This window comes from Annulohypoxylon truncatum (assembly GCF_022578515.1).
Source record: "Annulohypoxylon truncatum strain CBS 140777 unplaced genomic scaffold F4807scaffold_6, whole genome shotgun sequence".
Lineage (NCBI taxonomy): Eukaryota > Fungi > Ascomycota > Sordariomycetes > Xylariales > Hypoxylaceae > Annulohypoxylon > Annulohypoxylon truncatum.
The window spans coordinates 369,721-393,591 of NW_025953792.1; the positions used below are offsets into that span (position 1 = coordinate 369,721).

At 49.0% G+C, this 23,871-nt stretch overlaps 7 protein-coding genes across 7 annotated transcripts; 2 read left to right on the plus strand and 5 right to left on the minus strand.

Moving 5' to 3' along the window:
• The first annotated feature begins 358 nt into the window (after positions 1-358).
• On the plus strand, positions 359-8,578 carry F4807DRAFT_413801 (reducing type I polyketide synthase). The gene is made up of 7 exons (XM_047996910.1): positions 359-1,290; positions 1,354-1,471; positions 1,523-2,060; positions 2,135-6,478; positions 6,551-6,888; positions 6,946-7,426; positions 7,482-8,578. The coding sequence occupies exons 1-7, from the start codon at positions 789-791 to the stop codon at positions 8,319-8,321; spliced, it is 7,161 nt and encodes a 2,386-aa protein (XP_047857150.1). The 5' UTR covers positions 359-788; the 3' UTR covers positions 8,322-8,578.
• An 822-nt stretch (positions 8,579-9,400) lies between these two features.
• Positions 9,401-11,190, minus strand: F4807DRAFT_343538 (uncharacterized protein). The gene has a single exon (XM_047995395.1). The coding sequence runs from the start codon at positions 10,912-10,914 to the stop codon at positions 9,430-9,432; it is 1,485 nt and encodes a 494-aa protein (XP_047857151.1). The 5' UTR covers positions 10,915-11,190; the 3' UTR covers positions 9,401-9,429.
• F4807DRAFT_343444 (kinetochore Sim4 complex subunit FTA2-domain-containing protein) lies at positions 11,191-12,482 on the plus strand. The gene is made up of 2 exons (XM_047995394.1): positions 11,191-11,642; positions 11,691-12,482. The coding sequence occupies exons 1-2, from the start codon at positions 11,466-11,468 to the stop codon at positions 12,336-12,338; spliced, it is 825 nt and encodes a 274-aa protein (XP_047857152.1). The 5' UTR covers positions 11,191-11,465; the 3' UTR covers positions 12,339-12,482.
• A 511-nt stretch (positions 12,483-12,993) lies between these two features.
• Positions 12,994-15,380, minus strand: F4807DRAFT_343410 (uncharacterized protein). Its single transcript, XM_047995393.1, has 4 exons — positions 15,326-15,380; positions 15,159-15,262; positions 14,595-15,100; positions 12,994-14,533 (listed from the first exon to the last, which is right to left on the minus strand). The coding sequence occupies exons 3-4, from the start codon at positions 14,667-14,669 to the stop codon at positions 13,397-13,399; spliced, it is 1,212 nt and encodes a 403-aa protein (XP_047857153.1). The 5' UTR covers positions 14,670-15,100; positions 15,159-15,262; positions 15,326-15,380; the 3' UTR covers positions 12,994-13,396.
• Positions 15,381-15,715: 335 nt separating this feature from the next.
• F4807DRAFT_343408 (NAD(P)-binding protein) lies at positions 15,716-17,102 on the minus strand. The gene is made up of 3 exons (XM_047995392.1): positions 16,977-17,102; positions 16,235-16,711; positions 15,716-16,126 (listed from the first exon to the last, which is right to left on the minus strand). The coding sequence occupies exons 2-3, from the start codon at positions 16,687-16,689 to the stop codon at positions 15,835-15,837; spliced, it is 747 nt and encodes a 248-aa protein (XP_047857154.1). The 5' UTR covers positions 16,690-16,711; positions 16,977-17,102; the 3' UTR covers positions 15,716-15,834.
• Positions 17,103-17,336: 234 nt separating this feature from the next.
• F4807DRAFT_457430 (DASH complex subunit Hsk3 like-domain-containing protein) lies at positions 17,337-17,818 on the minus strand (the record flags this gene model as incomplete). Its single annotated transcript, XM_048001041.1, has 3 exons — positions 17,337-17,415; positions 17,496-17,617; positions 17,711-17,818. The coding sequence occupies 3 exons, from the start codon at positions 17,816-17,818 to the stop codon at positions 17,337-17,339; spliced, it is 309 nt and encodes a 102-aa protein (XP_047857155.1).
• A 2,026-nt stretch (positions 17,819-19,844) lies between these two features.
• Positions 19,845-22,687, minus strand: F4807DRAFT_472158 (ApbA-domain-containing protein; the record flags this gene model as incomplete). The annotated part of the gene is made up of 4 exons (XM_048002993.1): positions 19,845-21,666; positions 21,719-22,151; positions 22,215-22,449; positions 22,529-22,687. The coding sequence occupies 4 exons, from the start codon at positions 22,685-22,687 to the stop codon at positions 19,971-19,973; spliced, it is 2,523 nt and encodes an 840-aa protein (XP_047857156.1). The 3' UTR covers positions 19,845-19,970.
• Positions 22,688-23,871: the final 1,184 nt, after the last annotated feature.

Genomic DNA, 23,871 nt, shown 5'->3' on the forward strand with positions numbered 1-23,871 from the left:
TAAAAGCTTGGTTCTGAACCTTTGATCGACGGGGACCACCATTTTTAGGTTAAAGCGTCGTTACTATAACTAGTACAAGGTGATATACCTAGGTGTAAATCCATATTCCGTACATTTCCCTATATTCTAGACCTGATCTACTAGGTCATGTGAAGCTGTATTGTACCTTTTACTAATCCCTGGCCGCACATGAAAACCTGCGCTAGCCAAGGCGATGTAAGTAATGTTGCACAACATAAAACACTTAAGCGTGTCCTGTACGCGCAGTCACATCGTATATACATCACTCCGTTTTAAGCGCCAGGCAATATCTACGTATATTCTGTTCGAAGAGTCCTTCTAATTCGCTGGAGGTATCCATCAACATATGCACTCGAGTATGAAGCCCCCATCGATCAGCAATACGTCGTTTTATCATTATGGGAGGTGGATGATGAATACTTCTTTCTATTTGGAACCAAACTTGATTTGCTACTTTGAAGATGTCGTCCACCAATCAGCCATCCTTATTTCCCTCCCTATCCAAGATCTTCGGTCTATACTCTATAGAAATTGTGATAGTATATCTCCCTTCTAGGATAACAATAGCTGCAAGAGATAACAACAAGCTGGTACAGAATTTTGACCCATAGCAATTGCTTGGGATGCTGATATTCATAAAGCAAGCCTGATTCCACTCATCTATGCTTGTGGATGAATATCGCAGTTGTGGCATTCCCTCGCCACTGCACTGACTTTAACTCATATATTCTAAGCCCAGTTTCTGTCACTATTAGCGATCCTTAATCATGGAGAAGCACGAGCAGTTAAATGGTGCCTGTAGCAATGGGAACAATGGTGTTAGCTTCTTGATAAACGGGGTGAATGGAGCAGCTTCCCCCATTCAAAATTCCCTCAAGGATGATATCCCAGAACCCATTGCCATTATTGGCATTGCATGTCGTTTGCCTGGCCACTGTAACACGGCAAAGCAGTTTTGGGACTTCATGATGAAAGAAGGGGTGGCTAAAAACGACACCCCTGAGACACGTTTCCGTCTTGCCGGACACTATGACGGGACTCAGAAACCATACACCATGAAGACGCCAGGAGGGATGTTTATGGAAGATGTTGACCCGGCAGACTTTGATGCTCAATTTTTCAACGTCAATCATGCGGAGGCTAGCTCTATGGACCCCCAGCAGAGGAACCTGTTGGAAGTAACCTATGAGTGTCTGGAAAACTCTGGCATCCCTATAGAGAAACTTAGTGGTCAGCGTGTTGGATGTGTTATAGGCACAAACTCTAGTGGTGAGTTGCATACAACTTCTAAGGCAATTTTTCCAAGCGACTAGAATCTCTAATAGCCCTCAGACTATTACGATATGGCATTGAGAGATCCCGAAAACCGTATGATGTCGCCAACTATGGGGCCGAACCGGGCTCTTCTTAGCAACCGTATCAGCCATTTTCTCAACGTTCACGGCCCAAGGTAAGCATTTTCTTCTGTCTGCTCAACCGCACAATTAACTGTATCTCTTAGTGTTTCTATGGACACTGCATGTTCAAGTACCCTGGTAGCTCTTGACATGGCTTGCCTCTACCTCCAGCGTAACCAAGTAGACGCTATGCTGGTCGGTGGAACAAACATGTATTTCAGCCCGGAAAGGAACCAGGACATGAGCTCCATGCGTCATACAGCTTCCGCCACGGGACAATGCCACGTTTTCGATGACAGTGCGGATGGTTATGTTACGGCCGAGGCGATCAACGCGGTCTTCCTAAAGCGGCTGAAAGATGCTGTCGAAGACGGAGACCCGATTCGCGCTGTCATTCGCGGCACCTCGACGAACAGCGCTGGTAAAACTCCCGGTATTGCTATGCCAAACGCGAAAGCGCAGGCGGCTGCTATAAGGGCTGCGTATGCCAACGCTAGTATCCCCGAATCGGAATTTTCCGACACAGGATATCTTGAGTGCCATGGAACAGGCACACGTGTCGGAGACCCAATTGAGGTCGAGGCTGTGGCATCCGTATTTGCGAAGGATAGATCCCCTGACCAGCCCCTTGTCATCGGCTCAGTGAGTATTTACGTCTAACTCACCACATCTTGTCCTCGTTAAGTATCTGTGTCTAATATTGGTATCTGGAATAGGTGAAAAGCAATATAGGTCACTCAGAAGGAGCCGCTGGTCTTTCAGGCTTGATCAAGACAGTCCTGGCCATTGAAAATAAGAAAATTCCCGGGACGGCCAATTTCACATCACCTAACCCAAAAATTGACCTAAAGGGATCCCGAGTAAGAGTCACGAGTAGTGCAATTGCGTGGCCAGAATACTCTAAGCTTCGCGCTAGTATCAACTCCTTCGGCTTTGGAGGTGCGAATGCTCACGCAGTCATCGAATCACCCGAATATGTGCTAGGTAAAACAGCATCGAGATACAGATCGTCCTATATTCCGAAAGACAGTATACAAAATGGCGTTCCCAAAAATGGGACCGACATATCGCCAAAACCAACCAATATTCCGAAGCCAACGCTTGTCGTTTTATCTGCCAACGACGAAGAACCCCTCAAGGGGTCTATCCAAGCACTCGCAGCTCACCTAGCCAGGCCGGATGTGCGCGTAAGCTTGAAGGACTTAGCATATACACTTTCAGAGCGTCGAACCAGGCTTCACCACACAGCGTACAGCATACAGAGAAGTCCTCGGATAATACCGGATTCATTTGTCATGGGAAAACGGCTTGGCCACGACGTGAAAATCGGCTTCGTGTTCACCGGTCAGGGCAGTCAATGGCCGACGATGGGGAAAGACTTATTAGATTCATTTCCCCGTGCTAGGGAGATTGTGGAGTCCTTGGATGCCGTGCTAGCGGCACTTCCGGAGCCTCCTTCATGGTCACTGATCTCAGAGCTAACTGAAGAGCGCGACCCTGCCGTTCTTCGGGAGCCCGAATTTTCCCAGCCTCTTGTAACGGCACTGCAGCTAGCATACCTCGGAGTGCTTTCCGACTGGGGAATAACTCCTCTCTCGACGGTTGGACATTCATCTGGCGAGATCGCTGCTGCCGTTGCCGCTGGTTATCTCGGGGCCGAAGAAGCAATTAAGATCGCGTTCTTCCGAGGACAGGCTGCAAAACAGCTACCTCCTAAACAACCGCTTGGAATGCTTGCCGTGGGAATAAGTGCCAAGAAGCTTGAAGAATACATGGACGCTAGCGAGGACCAAATTCAGGTTGCTTGCTTCAACAGCCCACGGAGCCTCACCCTTTCCGGGACCGTACAGGCGTTGGAGCGGTTGAAGGAAAGACTGCAGAATGATAAGTACTTTGCGCGCATGCTTCAAGTAAATTTCGCCTATCATTCGAAGTATATGGAAGAAATCGGGAATCGCTATGCAGAGATGTTGCAAGGACATTGCCAAGTTACCCCTGAGAAAAGTGGGGGCGTAGCAATGTTCTCTTCGGTCCACGGAGTCCAGATGAAGAAACAAACAACAGATGCAGCATATTGGGTACGAAATATGACATCTAAAGTTCGCTTTGATGAAGCGGTGGCTGCTATGTTTAAAGCTGGGGATGTGCCGGATTTCTTCATTGAAATAGGTCCTTCGAATACCCTGGCTGGGCCAATAGCGCAGATCCTCGAGAGCGTGTCACATACCGGGCCACAACCGTCCTATGTTTCTGTTGCTAAGAGAGGACCAGAAACATTGCTGTCTCTGTACAATGTGGCGGGAAGGATCTTTGGAGCTGGAGGTACTGTAAACCTTGCCCGTGTTAACGAGTATAGTGCTGGGGATGAGTCGCCATCCACTCTTATTGATCTCCCGAATTATTCGTGGAATCATTCGAAGAAATATCTCCACGAGAGCTTGTCTAGCAAAGATTGGCGATTCAGACCATTTGTTCGACATGATCTTCTGGGAAGCAAGGTTCTAGGGACTTCATGGCATTCACCAGTGTGGAAAAATATACTGAGACTTGGCGATCACCCCTGGCTTATGGACCATAAAGTCAGTCAGGAGATAGTATTCCCAGGAACGGGTTATTTGACAATGGCTATCGAGGCAATTTATCAATACACCTATATGACAACCTGGATGAAAGAAGAGCCGAAGAACTATAGGTACCGACTAAGGGATATCAAGTACCCCAGAGCCCTTGTTTTGGAAGAAAGCGAGGATATAATGACAATGCTCAGTCTGATAGCAGTCCCCGGTTCTAGCAGTTGGCACAAGTTCAACATATCTTCGCTGAAAGATGACAGTTGGAATGACCATTCTTCTGGTTTCATCTGCATAGAAACCGACTTTATAGAGTCTAAAGCCCCAAAAGATGCACTCTCTCCCCTGAAACATCCCTCCTCAGCTCAAATATGGTACAAGCGCATGCGTGGCGGTGGATTCGATCTTGGGCCGTCTTTCCAGAAGCATCTGGCTATAGAATATACAGCAGGGCAGCACGCGGGACGGTCGATAGTGTCACTCGAGCCTCCCTCTTCCCTTTGGCCACAATCTGCTTATCCCATGCATCCTGCGTGTATGGACGGTTGTTTCCAAACGGTCACCGCTTCGATGTGGCAAGGTGATCATAGCACTATCAACGCTGCCTTGGTCCCCTTCCAGATTGACAGCGTTATCTTGCCTTCGAATTCTCGGCATCCCAAAGAAGCAATTTCCGTAGCTCGGTCCGACTACGTTGGAATCGGGAGAACGGATCGAGCAAAGAACTACTCTTCGTCATGCGACATTTATGATCCGGAAGATGGAAGATTGATATTGGAAATGAGAGGGCTACGCTACACGGAACTAGACTACAAGGACACCTCCCTGTCTCATACATACACGCGGATAACATGGGACGCGGATATCACGTTACTTTCGGAACCAGGTTTCAATTATCTCGTGGATTCTAGCGGCAACGCTACCGAGAAAATATCATCTATCGCTCAAAGATTCATTGACTTGGCTGCACACAAGAACCCCAACCTTAACGTCCTTGAGATCAACTTAGACCCAACAGACACTTCGAGCTTATGGCTAGAGGAGAACACATCAGATAACCAAACGCGGGCGGCATTCTCTCAGCACACGTTCGTTTCAAACAGTACAGCAACTGTTACTGCAGCACAGGAAGCGTACTCTAATGCGCAACGTACTGAGTTCATCGTAGCCAACTTCGCGGACCCTAAAGCAACGCTAAATAAACAATTTGACCTAGCTATTATCAAGATCCCATCGACTCCTTTTCCAGGGTTGGAAGCAGCTTTGAAATCCATCCGAAGCTGCTTGAATGAGAAAGGAATTGCCTTGGTTCTCGACCCTAGTGAGAATCTAGGCTCACTCAAGTCCGATATTGCTAGATCTGGATTTGGCACGGTGTTCACTTCAAGCTCGCTAGCATTAGCCTACGCGAAAGACTTCGTAGAAGAGCGACCTTTACAAGATCTCTATCTATTCCAATTCGCTGGCGAAGATGATAGAACGTCGGAAACGGGTTTATCTAAATCGTCTTGGAACATAATTCCTGCTACCAGCCCCTCACAAATTCCACCAGGAGGTAAAGTTCTGGTCCTTGACGAACTGTGGAACTCTATCATGCCACACCTCGATCAGCAACAGTGGAGAGCACTGCATGAATTGATCGAGAAAAGGTGCGACATCCTCTGGGTTACTACAGGCGCTCAAATGTCGGCGCCGGATCCTGCCAAGGCCATCGTCAGCGGCCTATTCAGAGTCATCAGGGGCGAGGAGCCTCTTCTCAATCTCATCAACTTGGATGTAGAGCGCCCTTCAGGAGAAGCCACAACCTGGGCCATTGACACATGTCTGAAGATGTTCAACGATGTCAAAACTAAGCCCAGGAAGGAGAGCGAATTTGTCGAGCGCCATGGGATAATTCATGTTAGCCGCGTGTTCGCCGATACGCCCTTGAATAAGGCTAATGAAGAAGAAACCGCCGGTAGACCAACAGAAGTAGTAGATTTCCATGGTTCAGAATCAACTATCAGGCTACAGGCGGACCGCATTGGGAATATTGATTCCCTCCAGTACAGCCAAGTCTCCTCAGGGCCGTTACCCCTGGAGGAGGGCTGTGTCGAGATAGAAGTCGTTGCATCAGGCGTCAACCTCAAGGAAGTTTTAGTAACGATGGGTATCGTTCCGGAGAATGAGCACCTGCTAGGTGCTGAAGGAAGCGGTATAGTTGCTCGCGTTGCACCTGACGTAACGACTGTCAAACCGGGACAGCGGGTTGCCTTCTTTGGAAAGGGTTCTTTCGCAAACCGAGCCCAGACGAAGGCATACGCTATGCATGAGATTCCTGATTCTATGAGCTTCGAAGAGGCAGCCACTATACCTTGCGTCTTCATGACATCGATGTACTCACTCTACCGCTTAGCGCGGGTAAAAAAGGGGGACCGTGTCCTCATTCATTCCGCCACAGGTGGTGTTGGCATATCAGCTATCCAGCTCTGCCACCATGTTGGCGCCACAGTAAGTCACCGATACCCCCGGATCCCATATTTCCCAACCTGTCTGCCAAATGTCTAACACCAAGGCACCTAGGTATATGCAACAGTAGGAACTCAAGAGAAGCGCGAGTTCTTGAAATCAAGATTTGGAATCCCAGACGAGCGCATTTTCTCTTCCCGCACCACCGCCTTTGGGAAACAGATCCTAGATCACACTGACGGAAAGGGGGTTGATGTTATTCTAAACTCGTTAACCGGAAATCTACTAGATGAGTCATGGCGCATCATCGCCGACGGAGGGACGATGGTCGAAATTGGTAAAAAGGATATCCTGGACCGCAACACGTTATCCATGGAGCCGTTTGGCCGTAACGCCTCGTTCCGGGCCTTCGACTTGGGGCATAAGGAGATCACTGGTGATATAATAGCAAGGTATCGTTACTATTACATGAAAGGTCCATTTATACACTTCAGCTAACATCCTAGCAGCCTTCTTTCGGAAATTTTCGACCTGATGCGAGAAGGCCACCTAAAGCCCCTCTCGCCTATGCATCTCTTTTCATTCGCTAACGTCCCTGATGCCTTCCGACTCATTAGAAGCGGCAAGCATATAGGAAAACTAGTCGTCAGTGATGGCCAAGACAGCAAATTGAAGGTACCCGTGCGCCCGGCACCTCGTCGTATGAACCTCCGAAGCGATGTGTGCTATCTAATCGTCGGCGGGCTCAGGGGCCTTTGTGCTAGCTTGGCAATCTACCTAGCTAAAAATGGGGCGCGCCACCTCGCTGTGCTATCTAGGAGTGGATACAACGATGATAGATGCCAGAAAGTAATCAGCGACATCGTTGCCCTTGGGTGCCATATCGACTTGATCCAGGGAGACATAACCTCAGTGGAGGATGTGAGGAAGGCAATGAAAAGTACTAGTGCCCCCATCGGTGGCATTATCCAAGGCGCTATGGTTCTTCGTGTAAGTGACCAATAAACCACCTTCGCTCCGAATAGAGCCCTAATAAGCAATATAGGACCGCATTTTCGCCTCGATGACCATAAAGGAGTACCATGAAGCCCTGGCTTGCAAAGTTCAAGGAACGTGGAACCTCCACAACGTTTCAACTGAACAAGGCCTTAACCTAGACTTCTTCGTCATGCTATCAAGTATTTCCGGTATCTGTGGTAGCAAAGGTCAAGCCAATTATGCAGCAGGTAACGCGTTCCTCGATGCTTTCGCATCGTACCGGCGTAATCTTGGTCTACGAGCATGTTCGATAGACCTAGGAGTAATCGAGGACGTCGGATACATCGCAGAGCACCAGCAGCTACAAGACCGATACGACGCCGCCTATTGGGATGCGATTAACGAGCAGATCTTGCGAAAGATACTTAACTTCTCGATCCAGCAGCAGCATACCACCCCTATCAATTCCCAGAGCGCGGCTCACATGATCACGGGGATCAGAGTGCCACAGCCTGAAGATTCGCCTCTCCTTGGCGATGCCAGATTTGCGGGATTGCACTTGGCGGGTGACGCGAACAACCGAAAGACCAACCGTGACAGTCCTAAAGATGTTCAAGCCGTCCTCGCCTTGGTGCAATCCAAGGCCGAAGCGAGATCCGTCCTGGAGCTAACTATCGAAGTCTTAAGCAGATACTTCATTAAGAACTTGAGGTTATCCGAGTCACTTGATGCCACTAGACCCTTATCTACCTACGGCATCGACTCCCTCGCGGCTGTCGAGTTTCGAAATTTCGTCAAAATGGAGCTAAGCGTCGAGCTCACGACGTTGGAAGTGGTGAATGCTGGATCATTGGTCGCTATTTGTGAGAAGATAATCTCACGTATCTCGCTAGATGCGGCTCAATGATGTGTACCTACTATGTTAACTGAGTGCATTGGAGCACCTCGCATCGCGTGCTCAAAGGTTAGAATTAGATTGAGATATTGCGTTTCTTTTTTATTAGTATCAAGAATTCGAGTTTCCTTGCGTGATGTCTGTGTCTTTGTAGAACTTAAAAATCGATGTACTTGGAATAGGGGTAATAGGGGGAGGGGTAAAATAGGGGTAATCTTTACCCAACCGTAACTCCTTAATGTAAAATCTTATAACGAATCCGTCTATTATTTCCCCAACAAATTCCTCACAACTCTCATCCTCGAATCCTTTTTTGCCCTAGTCACTAATCCATAACCACCCTTGCCGGCTCATGAATCGAAGCATTCGGCAACGAAGCCGAGTTGCAAGTTCTACGCATTCCTTGCCAAGTTCGACTTCAAACTACCAGGTTCCAATTTCATCATCCTGACGCCAAAAACTTGGATGAGGTCTCGAGGCGCAAGTATCCGTGAATATCGAGAACACGGCTTTCGCCGCGTTATACAAGGCCTAGGGAACGGGATTAGGCAGTTGGGGTTTAGTATGTACTATCTCAGTGATACGGAATCTCTATAATTGGCTCCCGCACCGTACCCACCCCCACGATCTTACTACACGTCAGTGGCGTGCTGAGGGACGACTAGTGTACCTCTTATAAATAGGTATGTAACAGCCACACTCATTCTACTTCACAAGGTGGATGGATTCATTGAGCCCTTCTTCATTCACTACCTAGGTAGGTATTCGCTCTCGTCAAGGCTCGGCTTCCAGCGCCAACTTTGTTACTCGACCCAAAGTTTCGAATACTACCTACTCTCTCTATTGCAAGGATAACTCTTCTTGATCAATACTTCATGCCACGGTCGCTCGATCCTCCTTCCTCTCCTTTTATATGCTCCCGGTTCGACAGTCCGTGTCCCAGTCAATCGCATAACCACTGCATACAACCCTCAACATCAAGCCGCGGGTTCCGAGATTCATCTACGAAATGGCCAGTCCCCGTCAGAAGGGCCTATGTAGAGTTCAGGCGCGATAGATGATACTCTATCGACCAAACGTCTTCGTTTCCAGCCCAATTACAAGCCTCCCATAAAACATATCACCCTACGCTCTCTGTAAATGAGAGTAAATAGCGGTCGTCCATATTTGTCGCTTGTGAGCTACTCACAGCAGAAGGGGAAGGGGAGTCCGTGTGCAACCCCCTGTTCCTTTTTGCTGGCCGCGCGGGTCCAGCCGAACAAGCGCGGGAGGCCGCGGGCAACCGGGCAAATATATCCCCATTTATCGATCCGTGTCGGCTGTTTTGATCATGCTGTCCAACTCCTCTCCGGGGAGAGGCAGCTCCATTAGCAGGAGCACGGCTCACTGCCCCTCTGCTGGATTTCGAACCTCTCGCGGGTCGATCTGAACTTCCAGCTTTGCGCTTGCGCGGATTCGCCGTGGGGTCTCCCTGAGTCCCATCGATGATATCGTCTTGAACTTGCCGCCCACAATCGCGTGTAACCTGCTTCAAGGGATCATAATCATCGGCCTTCTTTATCGACGAGTCTTGAATGGCAAGCATCGGAAGCCACCACAAGGCCAAATTGACGGTGAGTTTATTCGTGTTTTTCTTACCCCAATCCGTAGCCCAGGGGATAACACAGTATTCCAGACGTGTGCGAATTGTGTTTTCTGGATCTGAAAAGGGGATTCCTAGTGTTTGGTAATCGGACAAGTCGATATCTTGGTCTTCTTGGTACTCCGGATCTTCTTCATCTTCTTCGGGATTTTCAAGAAATTCACCTTGGGATTCTTCTATCTGCCTTTTTTCGTAATCCTCTAAAGGTTCATCCGCGGCCTCCGGACCTTTACGAAATGTTGAGAGACGGACAGGGACCAATTCTTCCTCGCTGATCACAAACCCGTATCTTGTTTTCCGGAGCCACATGTACTTGGTGATTTGCTGTAGTACTAGATTGGCACGCCTCCTTTTTCCCGCGTCTCTAGATTTTATCCATTCTGATTTCCACTTACTTGCTGGTTTGCTGTCTCCCGGGACTAAATTGATGTGTACATCGTTCACTTTCTGGCCTTCTTGGTATACGCACCAGTCGGGTTCTTGTTTTCTTTTGCCCTTTCTCGGTACATCACCTTCGCCGGTGTTTGTCATGAAGTGGAGAGTGCCCTTGACCAAGTACTCCTTAAACTCAGTTGCCATCAACGCTTTTCCGGTTCCATCGAGTGAATGCTGAACGACAGGTTCATTCCAATGTTGCACCAACCTTGTTACTGAAGGTTCTTTGTAAATAACTGTTTTCGCGGAAGCCACATCACTCGCATCTCTGATTCTCGGTTCACGCATTGTCTGCCTTAGTACATGCCCAAAGCTCGCGTTTAAGTTCCCCCAGGTGAGACCTCTCCACCGCTTCACGTCATAGGGCCCGTACACTACTGGGACCTTTGTGCTGGTTCCGTCCTTGCAATTTTCGGAGTTTGGTTTTGGGTTTGGGAGGGTAAGGTATTGTAGAAATGTTGTAGCCATCTTCCAAGTAGTGGCGCCTATAGAGCAGATTCCTGTCTGGGATTGTGAGTAGTCTTCCATGTCGACGAAGGAGCCCTTCTCTTTATATATGATCCAAGGCTTTAGGCTACAGTGCCATCCAGATATTGGATGGGTTATCAGACGTATGTGACTTGGGGGCGGTTGAGCCGACCAATGGCTCGCTTGAAAGCTCTACTAGATGGCCGCATCTGAAGACTCTTGACTGCAGGAAGTTTGGAATTCAATCACGACACACATGCATGACGGTGTAGGTGTATGGAAGCTTATAGGGCTTTAGGATATCCTTGCAGGAGTCTGGCTACCCTATAGACGAATCATAATTATCGGGTTCCCACCCCTCAGGAGAATTCTGCCCTATTATTCACATGTTCTCGATCACTCTGGCAGTATAACTTAACGGCATACAATTTGCCAATGCACACAATATCATACCGTATCATTGTCCGATGCCTTTCCCCGCTTTCCCCGGTACTCCACCGCGGGTCCTCCATCTCCATGCCGACATCTATTTTATCGACACTCCGATCTGTACATAAGATCTTTGGACGAAGCCCTTTAAGCAACATGGGTGTATCGATATTGGTACCAAGATGGCATATCTGCCTTCAGATATCAGAGGCCCCAAACTATTTCCGTTCACAGAAGATTTTGCCAATGCTCAATTTATCAGACTTCTAAGCTCAGAGGACAATGATAGTTCTGGTGAAACATCTCATGCCCGGGTATTCCAAGTGATCATAGGGAAAAAGAGATACGCTGTCAAGATTGTGAGTTCAGGGGGCAACTTGTAGCATCCCAGGCTAATCTGAATACAGTTTAATTTTGTCCCACTGGAGGACATCCGCCCTTTTGTGCCTACGAAGGAGCATTTGATAACAGATACTGTAGTACGACAACAGCTAGATCCTTTCTTCGCTGAGTGTCGTGCATTTGGACTTTTGACTGAAAAGGGGAAGGATGACGAACTCGCGGTTCACTGTCATGGCTATGTGTTGCTCTCGGAGGAGATAGAGCACCTAATTGAGGAGAAATTCGGCATCCGTGACTGGAATCGTTCTGCAGAGGACGAAGGTAAACCCTTGAGGGCCATTGTGAAGAATTATATCCGATTCCTGTCTTTCGATAGGCCAAAAAAGCTTGCTAAAATGAGGGTGAACTTAAAACAACTGAACAAGATGGGAATCTACAATATGGATATCCGAAAGGAGAACTATCTCGGCGGTCATTTGTTCGACTTTAGCCTTGCCATTACTTTGCCGCATTTGAGTTTTTCGAGAAAATTTCGGAGCGAGAGACAAATTAAGGACGATATGAAATTTGACCTGGCATGCTTCGACTCTTTGGTGAAACATGTGAATAAAGAGAGGACCAAGGTCGATCGCATGAACAGGAAGCGCTGGAAGAGTCTGAGGTCACGTTCGACTTCAAGGACGCGCGAATCAAATGGGGGAGTGGTGCATTAATTATTAACATGTTCATGGGCGTACAATTCGTATGAAGAATAGTGAAAGGTACCTTAAGGGGTGGGAGGTTAGCCACTTTCCAGTACCATGACGAACAACCCTCCGCCGCCACCTTGCCGTGCATAGTGCCTTGTACATATACAGCCCCAATAAGACGATATCTACCTTCGTCTCCTTCTTGGAGGGCAAGCGGGCACCTACACCCCTTAGCGATGAATATGCGACCACCTCTGATCAAATTTAAGTAGGTAGCTAGTCCCTGTTCTTCCGTTCCGCGTTGTGAAGAAAATGCGGCTCCCACATACCTCTCTTAAAGTCACAATACACATCTGCATTTCATTGACGAGTGGGTCGATTATTTTGCAATCGTCATCCCAGATCACTTTCAGTGGTTTCGCAACTTCTTCCGTGAATAGAAGTCAATATTGGTTAATTTTCCGATCAAGTGAGCTTCGAAGATCGATGACACTGGCTCGAACCCCCGCGTTGTTATCATCTGAGGTATTTGCATAAGATAATCCAGGCAGAAGGATCGAAATGATGACCATACAAACACGTCGCTGAGGTATGTAGTAACAAGATCAGCGACCAGAGTGCGTCAGAACGCTTCAGCTATATCATGATCCCCGACCGTAGGCCACCCGGAATCGGAACCCACGAAGCTAGAATACACAATATAGTACCCATTGGATGTCCTTTGGCGACGAACAATGAATTAGATATACTAGCTTGCCTCGTGCCCGAAAAGGGATAACGGGGTATGCCAGCCCAGAAGCAACCGTGCGTCTGGTGTGGGCGGAACGCCTGATCGCGAAGCGAATAAGATCTCGACGTGAAGGAGAAAATCGCGAGGTATGACTCCTAAGATAAAGCGTCCAGTTAATGTCTCAAGCTAAGATATGGACTATTCTTCTCCATTTCGATCCTATAATAGCGGATTATATGTGTAATTCTCTCGACCGACAAGGAGTCCGCGGAGAATGTACCACAGATGAAGCTTGGGTACCTTCATGGGAAGAATATTCTCCTGGTGGCCGTCTCTGGAAGCCACCAAGCCCTCAGACGCCCGCGGATATCCTCTCCATCATCTCTTCCGGCCAATCCAGCCACCTATGCCACTCGTCGGGTAGGTGTACTCGAATACTTTGAAGGAGCAGTTGACCGGCGTTTCTTACGATCCAACTTTCTCGACATAGATGTAATGGTATGGCGTAATAGGAAAGAGCAAGTAGGGCCTCCGGTGTTCTGTCGGCTATGAGCTGGTGAAATTCGACATTGATCTTCGCCGGCCACGAGATCAGAGATAAAATCGCGGTTACCAAGGACGAGCCATTTTTCTCCGTTCCGTCAATCGAACTCAAGAACCACTGAATATTGTCCAAGGCTCTTATGCAAGTCGACTTCTCGTCGTTGTTTAACGTCTTCGAGTTTTGGATGCAGCTTTTCAGGTCGGCAGTATGCGACCCCGGGTTTGCATATTCCATCATACTTGTGATTGCTTCCAACCCGAACCCCATTTCAGATTCAAGCATCATATGCCATGCTTCCGTCTTAACGGCCCGCACTCCGAGGTGCAGCTGCATGCAATGAACAAACCGGTCCAGCAAACTGTGGATATCTGCCGATCCAGCCGAGTCCACCGTTTCGATGAGCGAGTGTAAAGTCAAAAGCCATGAAAATAGTAAGATTGCCATGCAATTGTCTCGATTAACTTCTATCATTTCGCCGTTGAAGATGCCGAGAGCGTGCGTCTGGAGGCCAATGGCATAGTGTCTGTATAACTGAGCATTCGAAGGCTGGACGTAGGATAGATGAAGCGCTGAGAAGGCTAAGACTTCATTCAATAGAAAAGGATAAGACAGTGCGACCTCGGTGATCAATGGCGCTATCTTTTTATCGGAATCATCGTATGGGGGCGGTAGGTCAAATAAGTTGCTATACATAAAGTGATGAAAGAGCTCCATATGCACCATGTTGGCGACCGCGATGTTTGGGCATGGTAATTCTTGACTAGGGCTGGGAGGAGAATATCGAAGGGGCGACGGAGATGCGTCTAACTGACGAGTGGGAAAGCCTGGAGTTGGAGACGATGTTGAGTCTTCGCTCACAGTTGGGAGATGTGAATCTGATGTTAGAAATGAGCAGTATCTCGAGCTGATTTTGCAGTTGCCGCAAGCCGGCCGACCTTCATCGCACTAATTTATATCGGTTTAGCTTCAAAAGGATCAAGTTTCTCGTGATAATCAGTTAAAGTACCTTGATATGTCGACTTTTACATACAGAACATCCCGCGCGAGATTTTTTGTGAGAGCGACGAGCTATTCTGACCATTTTAACCTAAACTCCTCACGTTTTGATATTTTAGACTCGGAAGATCGTTAGAAACAGACTGATAGATCGTATTTTATATTGTTGTGATCATATGGGGATAATGAGAAGGTTTGTGACTTAGATTATGCATACTAAGTCCCCGGGTATGTAAAATATGGCACGTGGAAACGTGGCCGAAGGCCGGGATTTTTCGGAGTACAGGCGCCATAGGATGACCTGACCGATGATGACCGGGCGGAACAGCATTCCTTCGATGTGATTCTGGCGGTGGTGGCTATGAAATCCAATGTCCGGGGATCCGGATACCGAACCACGTAACATCGCTTTCGTAGGCGTCTAACGAATAATTGTAAGATATGAAAGAGCGATATTTTAATCATTTAGATATCGACAGACCAATACCTACCGAATAGGTATTTCGGATCCGAAGCCTAATTTCAACTTCAGTCAGCAAGGTAAATGTTGTCTCGGTATTGCCGGTCCACTCGCGTTTGAAGAGATATCCATCCGCCGACGAAAAACCCGATAATCCGAAAGATGTTCCAAATATCAGTGAATCCCCTAACACCATACAACATATTAATGTTTACCTTCTAGTTGATAGCTTAGTACTGAGTTTGGAATATCACTATCATGATAATGAGTAATCGACGTACCTAAGGATTTGGATAAGTACACCTCTGGCAATAGTGTTTTGTATCTACTAACAAAGGTTATATTTCTCACTACGGCGACTTTCGTTAAGACGTCCATGTGGCCGAGCGGATGTTGTTCTCCGTGGATTGCTCGTGTGGTTCTCTCCGGCTTGTGTATGTCTCAGCCTCAAAGATTGGGGGTGTATTATAAATATAGAGTCTGCACTATTGCCAGAAATGGGATCATCCAGCCAATGAGATCCATTTCTTTATGCGTTAGGGATGTTTCCTAGTACTATTTCTTCTTAGTAACAGCCACCAATGCCGGCTCGATCGGATGGGAATGGAGTCAAAGCCCATCACCTTCGACGTATCTTGGCCGAGTATACGTAGAAATCTTTTGAAAAAAAAGCTCATATCTGCCGGCAAGCCCAAAACCCAGCATGGAGTGGAACCAAGGAAAGATCTAAGGGAAATAAGGCCACTCATATGCCCAATTACCAGCACGAGATATCCCGTTCAAGCTCCAGCTACTTTAAATCCGAAACCTCACCATCATACGAAACCATCTTTCCGCCATCTTTCTCTTTGCTAGTTATCGCAAGCATCTTCATCATCCCATCAAGCGATTCCACGAGGTCCACCGGAGCCTTCTCTAGCCCGAGGCCGCGGGCACCGACATTTCCCAACTCCGTCTGGACCCAGCCGGGGTTCAAGGCAAACGCATTAAGCCATTCATCCTCGGCATTGATGCGGACAACGAACCAGTGCAGCGCCGCCTTCGACGGGCCGTACGCAGCGTTCGTGATCGGAGGCTGATCACTAGGTATTCGGAGTTTACGTTAGCCCAAACCAACCATGTTTGCTCAGCACCCGCCATATAATCCTTCCCATCATCCCCTACATTTCACAGGAAAAGCAGACACTCACACAATAAACCCAGCACTCGACCCCATCGGCGCAAAAACCGGCTCTCCCTTCGCCCTCCGCAACAACGGTCTCGTCGCCTGATACAGCGCCACCACGCCGTATACATTGACCCTGACATGCATCTCCAAATCCCCAATCCTCAAGTCCTTGACCGCGGGCCACGTGGACGAGATTCCCGCGTTCGCAATCACCACGTCTAAATGCTCGATCCCGTGCTTCTCCTTGAGCTCTTTGACGGCGTCGCGGGCGTCCGTCTCGACCGCCGCGTCGAGCTTGACGACGATCAGGCTGCTGCCCTCGGCAACGGGAAGCCGCGAGAGCGCTTGGGAGGCTGGGGAGTCCGGGTCCCGGTTCGCGGCGATAACGATGTGGTTGGGCTGCGCAAGGTACCGCTCCGCAAGCCCCTTGCCTAGGCCACGGGCGGCGCCCGATATGAGTATAATTTTGGGTGCCATTGGAAGTCAATTTGGTGCTTGTCTATATGAAATACCTATTAGAAATTCGTATAGACGGGAGGTAGAGAGATTGCGGTTTTGTAGTGGCGATAGAGTTGGTGATATTACACGTCAATTACCCCGAGCGGGGTGAACGACCTATCCGCCGTGGCAAATTGTACACCCATTGTAGCCCATGGTATTTAAAGAGGTAAGTTCATGTAGGCTATAGGTGACACTCTGTAAGCGATTCATAAGATAGGGGTAGATAATGGAACTCCATGGACGTGATTGAAGATAGCTGTTACCTAAATGAGATTGTTTTGTCACTCTGATTACAAATATGGCACCGAATCGACTGATGCAATATGCTGTGATTACAATTATAGCAATCTGTGTGGCACAGTCCCAGGTAACTTGGGTCAAAACTTGTTAGTACGAACGTTGGCGCACATTTCTAGCATTTGAGATACTCAGCTGCGTCGTCACGTAGCTTAATCAAACTCGATTCGGATACTGCTCCCCTAATCAGTCGCGACCTCAAGTGGCTATCATAATGCCACGAATTGTGATATAGTTGAGGCTCGAAGTTACCACGTACCTCATCCTAAAGGCTATAAGCTCATGCCTTCTTACCTCTATAATTGATCCCCCCTTTTAACTATGCCCTATCGACTCTTTCGTTGCGACGTCTGCGCCTGTTCCTTCACCGACTCCTCACCCAGTACCTTACTCGCCGCCATGAACCTATTGTCGTCAAATCATTAGAACACACTCACACCGAAAAGAAACATGAAGAAAAAGGGAGGAAGGGTCAGGAAACTCACAATCCACCATGCCAACTCCCCAACCCCCTCATAGCCTCGGCCTGCACACTCGTCATGCGCAGGAGGTTCTCCGTGTCCGCCAGGTTAGCTGAGAGCTGCGCCAGCTGCGAATGGAGGTGTGTCTATTCGCACATCTCATCAGTATAGTTCTTCCACCCTCCCTCTATTTCCTATTCCTCAATTCCCATATTTCCAAGCACGTAGCCCCAACTCACCAATTGTCTCGCCTTGACCGCTCCGCCGGTAGATGTAGAGCCCTGAGGCGCCATTGAAGGCCTCGCGGTGTTTTGCATTGCGGTAGTGCGATCTCCTCTAGAAGCCATATCGGTCCTTCCTATCCTGCTTTTTTTCCCTTTCTGCTAATCGCGAGATCCGCGCCTTCGCGTCGGCGTCTGCCTCCGTTCCGTAGACCGATCGCTCGACACACTAACCGCAATGCGAATCTAGAAGTCGTCTAATCGCGCGGCACGATGGAACGCAGCTCCGAAAGCACGCTCACCGTCTAGCCAGAATATGCAACAATCGTCTAATACCCAGTTAAGATCGGATGCTGCAGTTTCCGCTGTCGCGAGCTCGATAGTATCGTCTCGTTTCCTTCGTTTCTACAGAGAACGCGAGAAATCCGGTTTAGTTGTCTCAGCCAAATTCTTTAGCCTTAAAAGAATCGCAATGGAGAAACGGATAAACTCAGGCTACTAAGTATTTCGGATATTCGGATATCTTGATAATTATAAATAAAAATAAGAAGGCGCGGGAGAGGGGAATAGTATCGCAATATTCGTAGCACAATTGCACCTGCCTTCAGTTACAAACCAGTTTACCATTCCAGCTTCCCCACCCACAGCCAGTAAACGCGGTGACGCGTGATTTTTAGCTTTCCTCTTCCAGCAGCCCACCTAGTCTGCTAACTTAGTGCGGGGTGTGCTTTCCAGGGGCTTCCCGAGACGGTGGCCCAAGCTCTTAGCGTTGCTCTTTTAGCGGACCTTTGAATCTTTCCCCCCGGAACTCGTGGATATGTAACTGCACATCACGCCTACCCACCATCGGGTACGACTGTAACATCAACTTAGGCCGGCTTGGCATCATCGTTAATCGGCACCGGCATTAAAATCGTCTGAACTTGAGATCGCAATAGCCTACTAGACCTCCATTAGACTTTGCGGGAGCGTCGTTGATAGGTAGACGTTTCGAATGTCAAGATGCTAGTGTATCCCGGGTTGATGGATGTTATGGATAATATTAGCTTTGCGAACATCCAATTAGGATGACTTCTATCACGATATCTACGAGCGGTTACGCCAAAAGATGCCTCAGCCTCGATATAATATCAGACCTGCAAATTTTTTAGCCCATAGAATGGACAGTATCATTATCACACACAGAAAACACTTTCGTCGCGATTGACGAGCTTCTCACATTTGCGTTGTCGCGAATAATCGGTCCCTGTTAATTAAGCCTAGCTCTCAAGGGTCGTCTTAAGATGACCTCCTCTAGTTCTTGACACGACCACCTTGACTTCACTCTTTCTCATGTTTGCTGACCACGCCCCGTGGACTATCTCCCACCTCCGAGCCCACGCCTTGTGCCAACCTTTACAATATTAAAATCCAGACAGAAACCGACAAATAAAACAAGAGAAAGGACAAGTCCTCCGTGTGGTGTTATATCGTAATACCAATAATGCCATCCTCTCTAGTCTCGTGCTGTGCACATCCCCCACCCCCTAGACCTGGCGGACTCCTGCTTTCACAAACAGCTTAGTCAACCTCATTTTAATTAGAGGCTAGTCTTATTTCGCAGGCGGTGTGCGCGCGTTCGCCGGTGAACTAAGAGCCGGGGATAACCAAGTTCGCAATATGCAACGAAACCAAGTAGTATGGGAGTTTGCTGCGCATCCCAATCCGAATGTCTCCTGGCCAGTCGATAATCCACTTCACACGCCCGAGTCAAGTCTCGTTGGATATCCTCAAAATATTAACGTCGCCAGAACAGCGCCGAATAGGACAATGCGGGAAAAGGAAATTACGTAGACGGCGCCGAGCCAGTTGATCAAGACAGGAAAGTCATTGCGTAGAGTAGACAGATGGAGAAGAATATATGCGTTCCGAGGAAAGGCGACAGACCCCGCATCCCAATGCAATATTACCGAAGACGAATAGCCACTGCTTCACAACCTTCCAAAGATGCTTATGTACGTTAGTTTTCCCCTGCCGAGACGAATAGAATTATGTGTGCGTCGTTATGTTGTAATCCAAACCATTCCATCTAACCGTATCGAATGCGCCGTGATCCGAATAAGACAAGCTCGACAACCCATATGCCGTCAATGCGGTGTCAACCTACCTACAAAATCGTCGGGCAAGGCACCGTAAATTAACCCGACCAAAAAGACAAAGTACGTGCCGTATTAACTACCTCTCGGGCACACAAAATCCACCCATTAACTTCACTTGCGCTTCGTCGCGCTCGAGGCGTTTAGCGGACTCCAATCGGAGGTCGAGGACCGAGACTACTTTGGCTACTGTGAGCGGAGGGTTCCGAACCTAGGTTCGTCGAATCACCACTCCCCGCGCTGGCGCTCGCACTGCCCGTCAGACTTCTTGCTGTCTTCGCGTTTGGTGGTTGGAGATTGCTCACCCCGACACGTTGTTCAACTTGCTGTGGCGCGACCATATTTCCCTGGCCGGGGGGATACTTAGGAACCGGCTGGCGGACGCCGTCTGGGGGTGACGGTCGTCCGTTGGGTCCAACTCCGAACCCGTTGGGCGGGGATGGTCGCCCATTTCCTCCTCGAATCGAAGGACTATAAGGGTTTCCCGGTGATTGACTAACACGTCTGGGATATGGTCCCCCGTTCATCCCGTTTGGGCCACCCGGCAGATCATGCATGTGAGCCGCAGTAAGCGAGTTCGCCCTAGATCCTGCCTGCATATGTCCTCGATCGACATTACCATACCGGTTGGACGTGAAGCTCATTAGTGGATCGTCGAGAATGTTGTCGTGAAGACCGGGCGTGGCATTTATAACCTGACTAGAACGATTTCTACTACCAAATCCCGGTCGCCACCTGCTGCCACGGGAAGACATTCCTGGGCCAGGAGGGCCCTCGGGGTTCATTCGTAACTCGCTCTGGTTTTGAGGAGGCTTGCTGCGGTTTTTCCTAGATGTAACGCTCATCATGTCGAAGTTATCCGGGTCGATCATGGGGGTAATGGGCCCTGAATTCGGATCAAAGTAGTCATCCTCTTCATCCTCATCGTCGTATACACCACCTCCGCTACGTACTGGAGGGGCGCGTCTCCTACCGTTAGGCACGGGGCCGGGACCAGGTCCAGGAGGGCCACCGCGTCGCATGCGCATCTCCTGTTCTTTCAATGCTAGCTCGCGTTGTCGTAATTGAAGTTCCCTTTCGCGAAGAGCAATATCTGGAGTGTCAGCATTGAATCCGCCATCAGCGTCGGCCGAATCCTCGTAAACAACCAAATGGCTAAACTCCCCAAGGTCGGTCTCATCAAAAGAACCACGCCTCGATGGTTGTCGTGACGGGGCGTGTCCATTCGGTGCACCGTTCATAGAAGGCCTGTATCCGTTCGGAGGGCCACCGTTCATGGGAGGTCCCCGGCGCATACCTGGGGGCGGGCCGCTAAAGTTGGACGAATTTCTAGGTCTCGGTCCCCGCATTGGCATGCCGTTTCCGTTCGCGTGGCCGTTCATTACAGGACGCGGCGGCGGGCCTGCAGTTGACATACGAGGCATCGGGGAGGATGCTGTTGGCGAACCGGAAGCAGCAGGTAGTCCATTAATCTCCTTAGGCCTGGACTGGTTGACAGTGTTCAGGTTATGGAAGATAGCGTAGAGTGTCTCGATCCGCGGTAGCTTGATACCCGAGCTCTGGGCTAACTTGATAGGCGATCCAAGAAACGTTTCAACCTCCATTGGCCTTCTTGCCACGTAATCCTGCCACATAATGCTTGGAGTGTCCGAAGGCTCGCACTGTTCCTTAATAATATTCTCCTTGAATTTAGCGTCGAGTGAACATCCTTGCGCAGTAGCTAGTTGGATAAGCTCGTCAATTACATCTGTGATTAGCTGCCTGACACCAGTTTTCTCTAGTAGAGCTGAATGAGAAGGTGTTTCGAAAATGACGCTCGCGGGGTGAAAGGCAATAGGACTAGAAGATCAGCAGGTATCCAACTCGATCCTTAAAGAGACATTTGACTTACCCAATAACTCGCTCAAACTGCTGCTGTCTTATGTTGCTGGAAACTTTGCAATCAACACGGCCTGTGCTAAGGGTCATGGCGAGCGCCTGAGCCATATCCTCCTGTATTTGCGCGGGGATATTTTTACTCTTATTTGCCGGACCAACCCAGATCTCAGTTGAACCACTATGCTCAAATTCGCTCGACCCCAACTGGTTTAATTCGGCATTCGAAACGAGTGACAAGACGACGTTCGTTGGGAACCTCTCCTCGAGAGCAGCCTCCACGCCCAGAGTATGTGTCGTATTGACAAGAATGCAGGTGTGTTGAGGGGTGACGACGGCGTCAATTACCGATGCGAGATCGTAAACATCCGGTAGGGCTTTAATGCAAAGGATGACATAGTCTAATGGGCCTTCTTTATTATGTACGGCATCTTCCGGTGTCCGAACGACTAAGTGGAGAAATATTAGCAAAGAATGGCAGCCACCAAAAGGTAATGGAGAATAAGACTTACCACGTCGAGGTTTGAATCGCTCATTGCCAAATGCGTCAGATTTGAAAGAAATGCCATACTGGTAGACGGCCTCAAAGCCAGATTTCCATACGAGAGTTACGTCGCAGGCATTCGTCGCTTGAAGCCTCCAAGACAGGAACGCAGAGACGGCATTTCCACCCACTACACAAACTCTCATTAGCTCACTATCTTCCATAGCTAGATGGGCTCGAAGCATATGCCAGCACGTCGGGCTCTCGATACAAAGCGGAAACGAGTGAGTTGTGTGGAATTGAAGAAACGAAAGACAAGCTTCGGGTTGGGAAATGGCCTACCGTCTCTTCCGAGGACGGTGGCGGTATCGATGCGGTATCGAGGGGGATAAAAACGACTTGCTCGAGAGGTAATTTGAAGTCAAATTGGGAATGCAGGTGACAGAACTTAGAAATCAACGAACCTGAGAGGATTCTCAGACGAGGCGCTACTGGTGCCATAATGGAGACCAGGCGTGAACTAGGCGAGTTAGGCCACCGTTGAAAAAATCCTGTGTATCCGCGCCTGTGTATCGTGCGGGCGTACTCACGACGGCGTCGGAATGAGCCAAGGTAGCCCTGTACAACGGCGAAGAGCCCACTGACACGACGAGGGTGCGACGGCTCGCAATGGCTGTCTCACGTCCCTGGAAACCGACTATTTCCTCTCTGCTTCCAATTCGCGATATTACCTTTGCCTTTTCGGTAACGCAGCTGAGGAATTGGCGGCGGGGAGAGGATGTATTGGCGCAGATCTGGCTTGTCGTTTGACGATGCTACAGGCCTATTCGATGCGGCCGCTAGAATGGGAGAGGAATGATTCGATAGCGTCTAATTTAACCCTAGTCTTTCACCTGGCAGCTGGGCTTGCAGGATTAACCTATGTCGACCCAACGTCCTTTTTTTCCAGAGATACCGATCCACAACGATGAGATGCCCAAGAAAAACCAATTTCGAAATAAAAAGTAACGAGCGTAACGGCCTGGAAACAGGACGTGCGGACGAACAAGATAGGGAGCAAGTTGGGTGAGCGGCTCGGAATAGACGGTCAAACGTAGGACTAGCGGGGGAAGATTATGGAGGTTTAATTCTCGAAACCATTAAAAAAAGAGGGAAGAAAAATTAACGAACGGACGCGACGACTCTAGGCGGGTCCTGTGGAGAGGTGTTGGGTCTACCTAGGTAGTCGAACGATGGTTGGACGGAACGGCGACGGATGACGGTGCGAGGGCGAGGCCAGAAGACAATAGGACAGGCGCAAAGATAGCGTAGAGCGTGGACGGACCGGCTTTAGTGAGAGATGGAGGAGTACAGTTAGCCTAGAGAGGAGATAAAAGCAGGAAACTGGCTGCCTGACTAGCACGCATAGGTAGTAGGTCGGTACTGCGCTGTATGGTTACGGGAGGGGCGTAGTAGCGTTGTATGGATGGCTGTAGGGGAGGTACGTCAAACTGGGCTAGGCCGGCTCTCTAAACTGCTGGTAGATGTAAGTACCAATCCACAGTTGACCAGGATATATGTAAGTGTGGGTGGGTTGGTCGACAGTGGCGTTACGTGTGTATGGACTGGGTGTGTTCAGGTATTCGGGTAATCAGGATGTATTGTAACGAATATAGGCATAGGGCATGTAAGTAATGCTGGAGGTC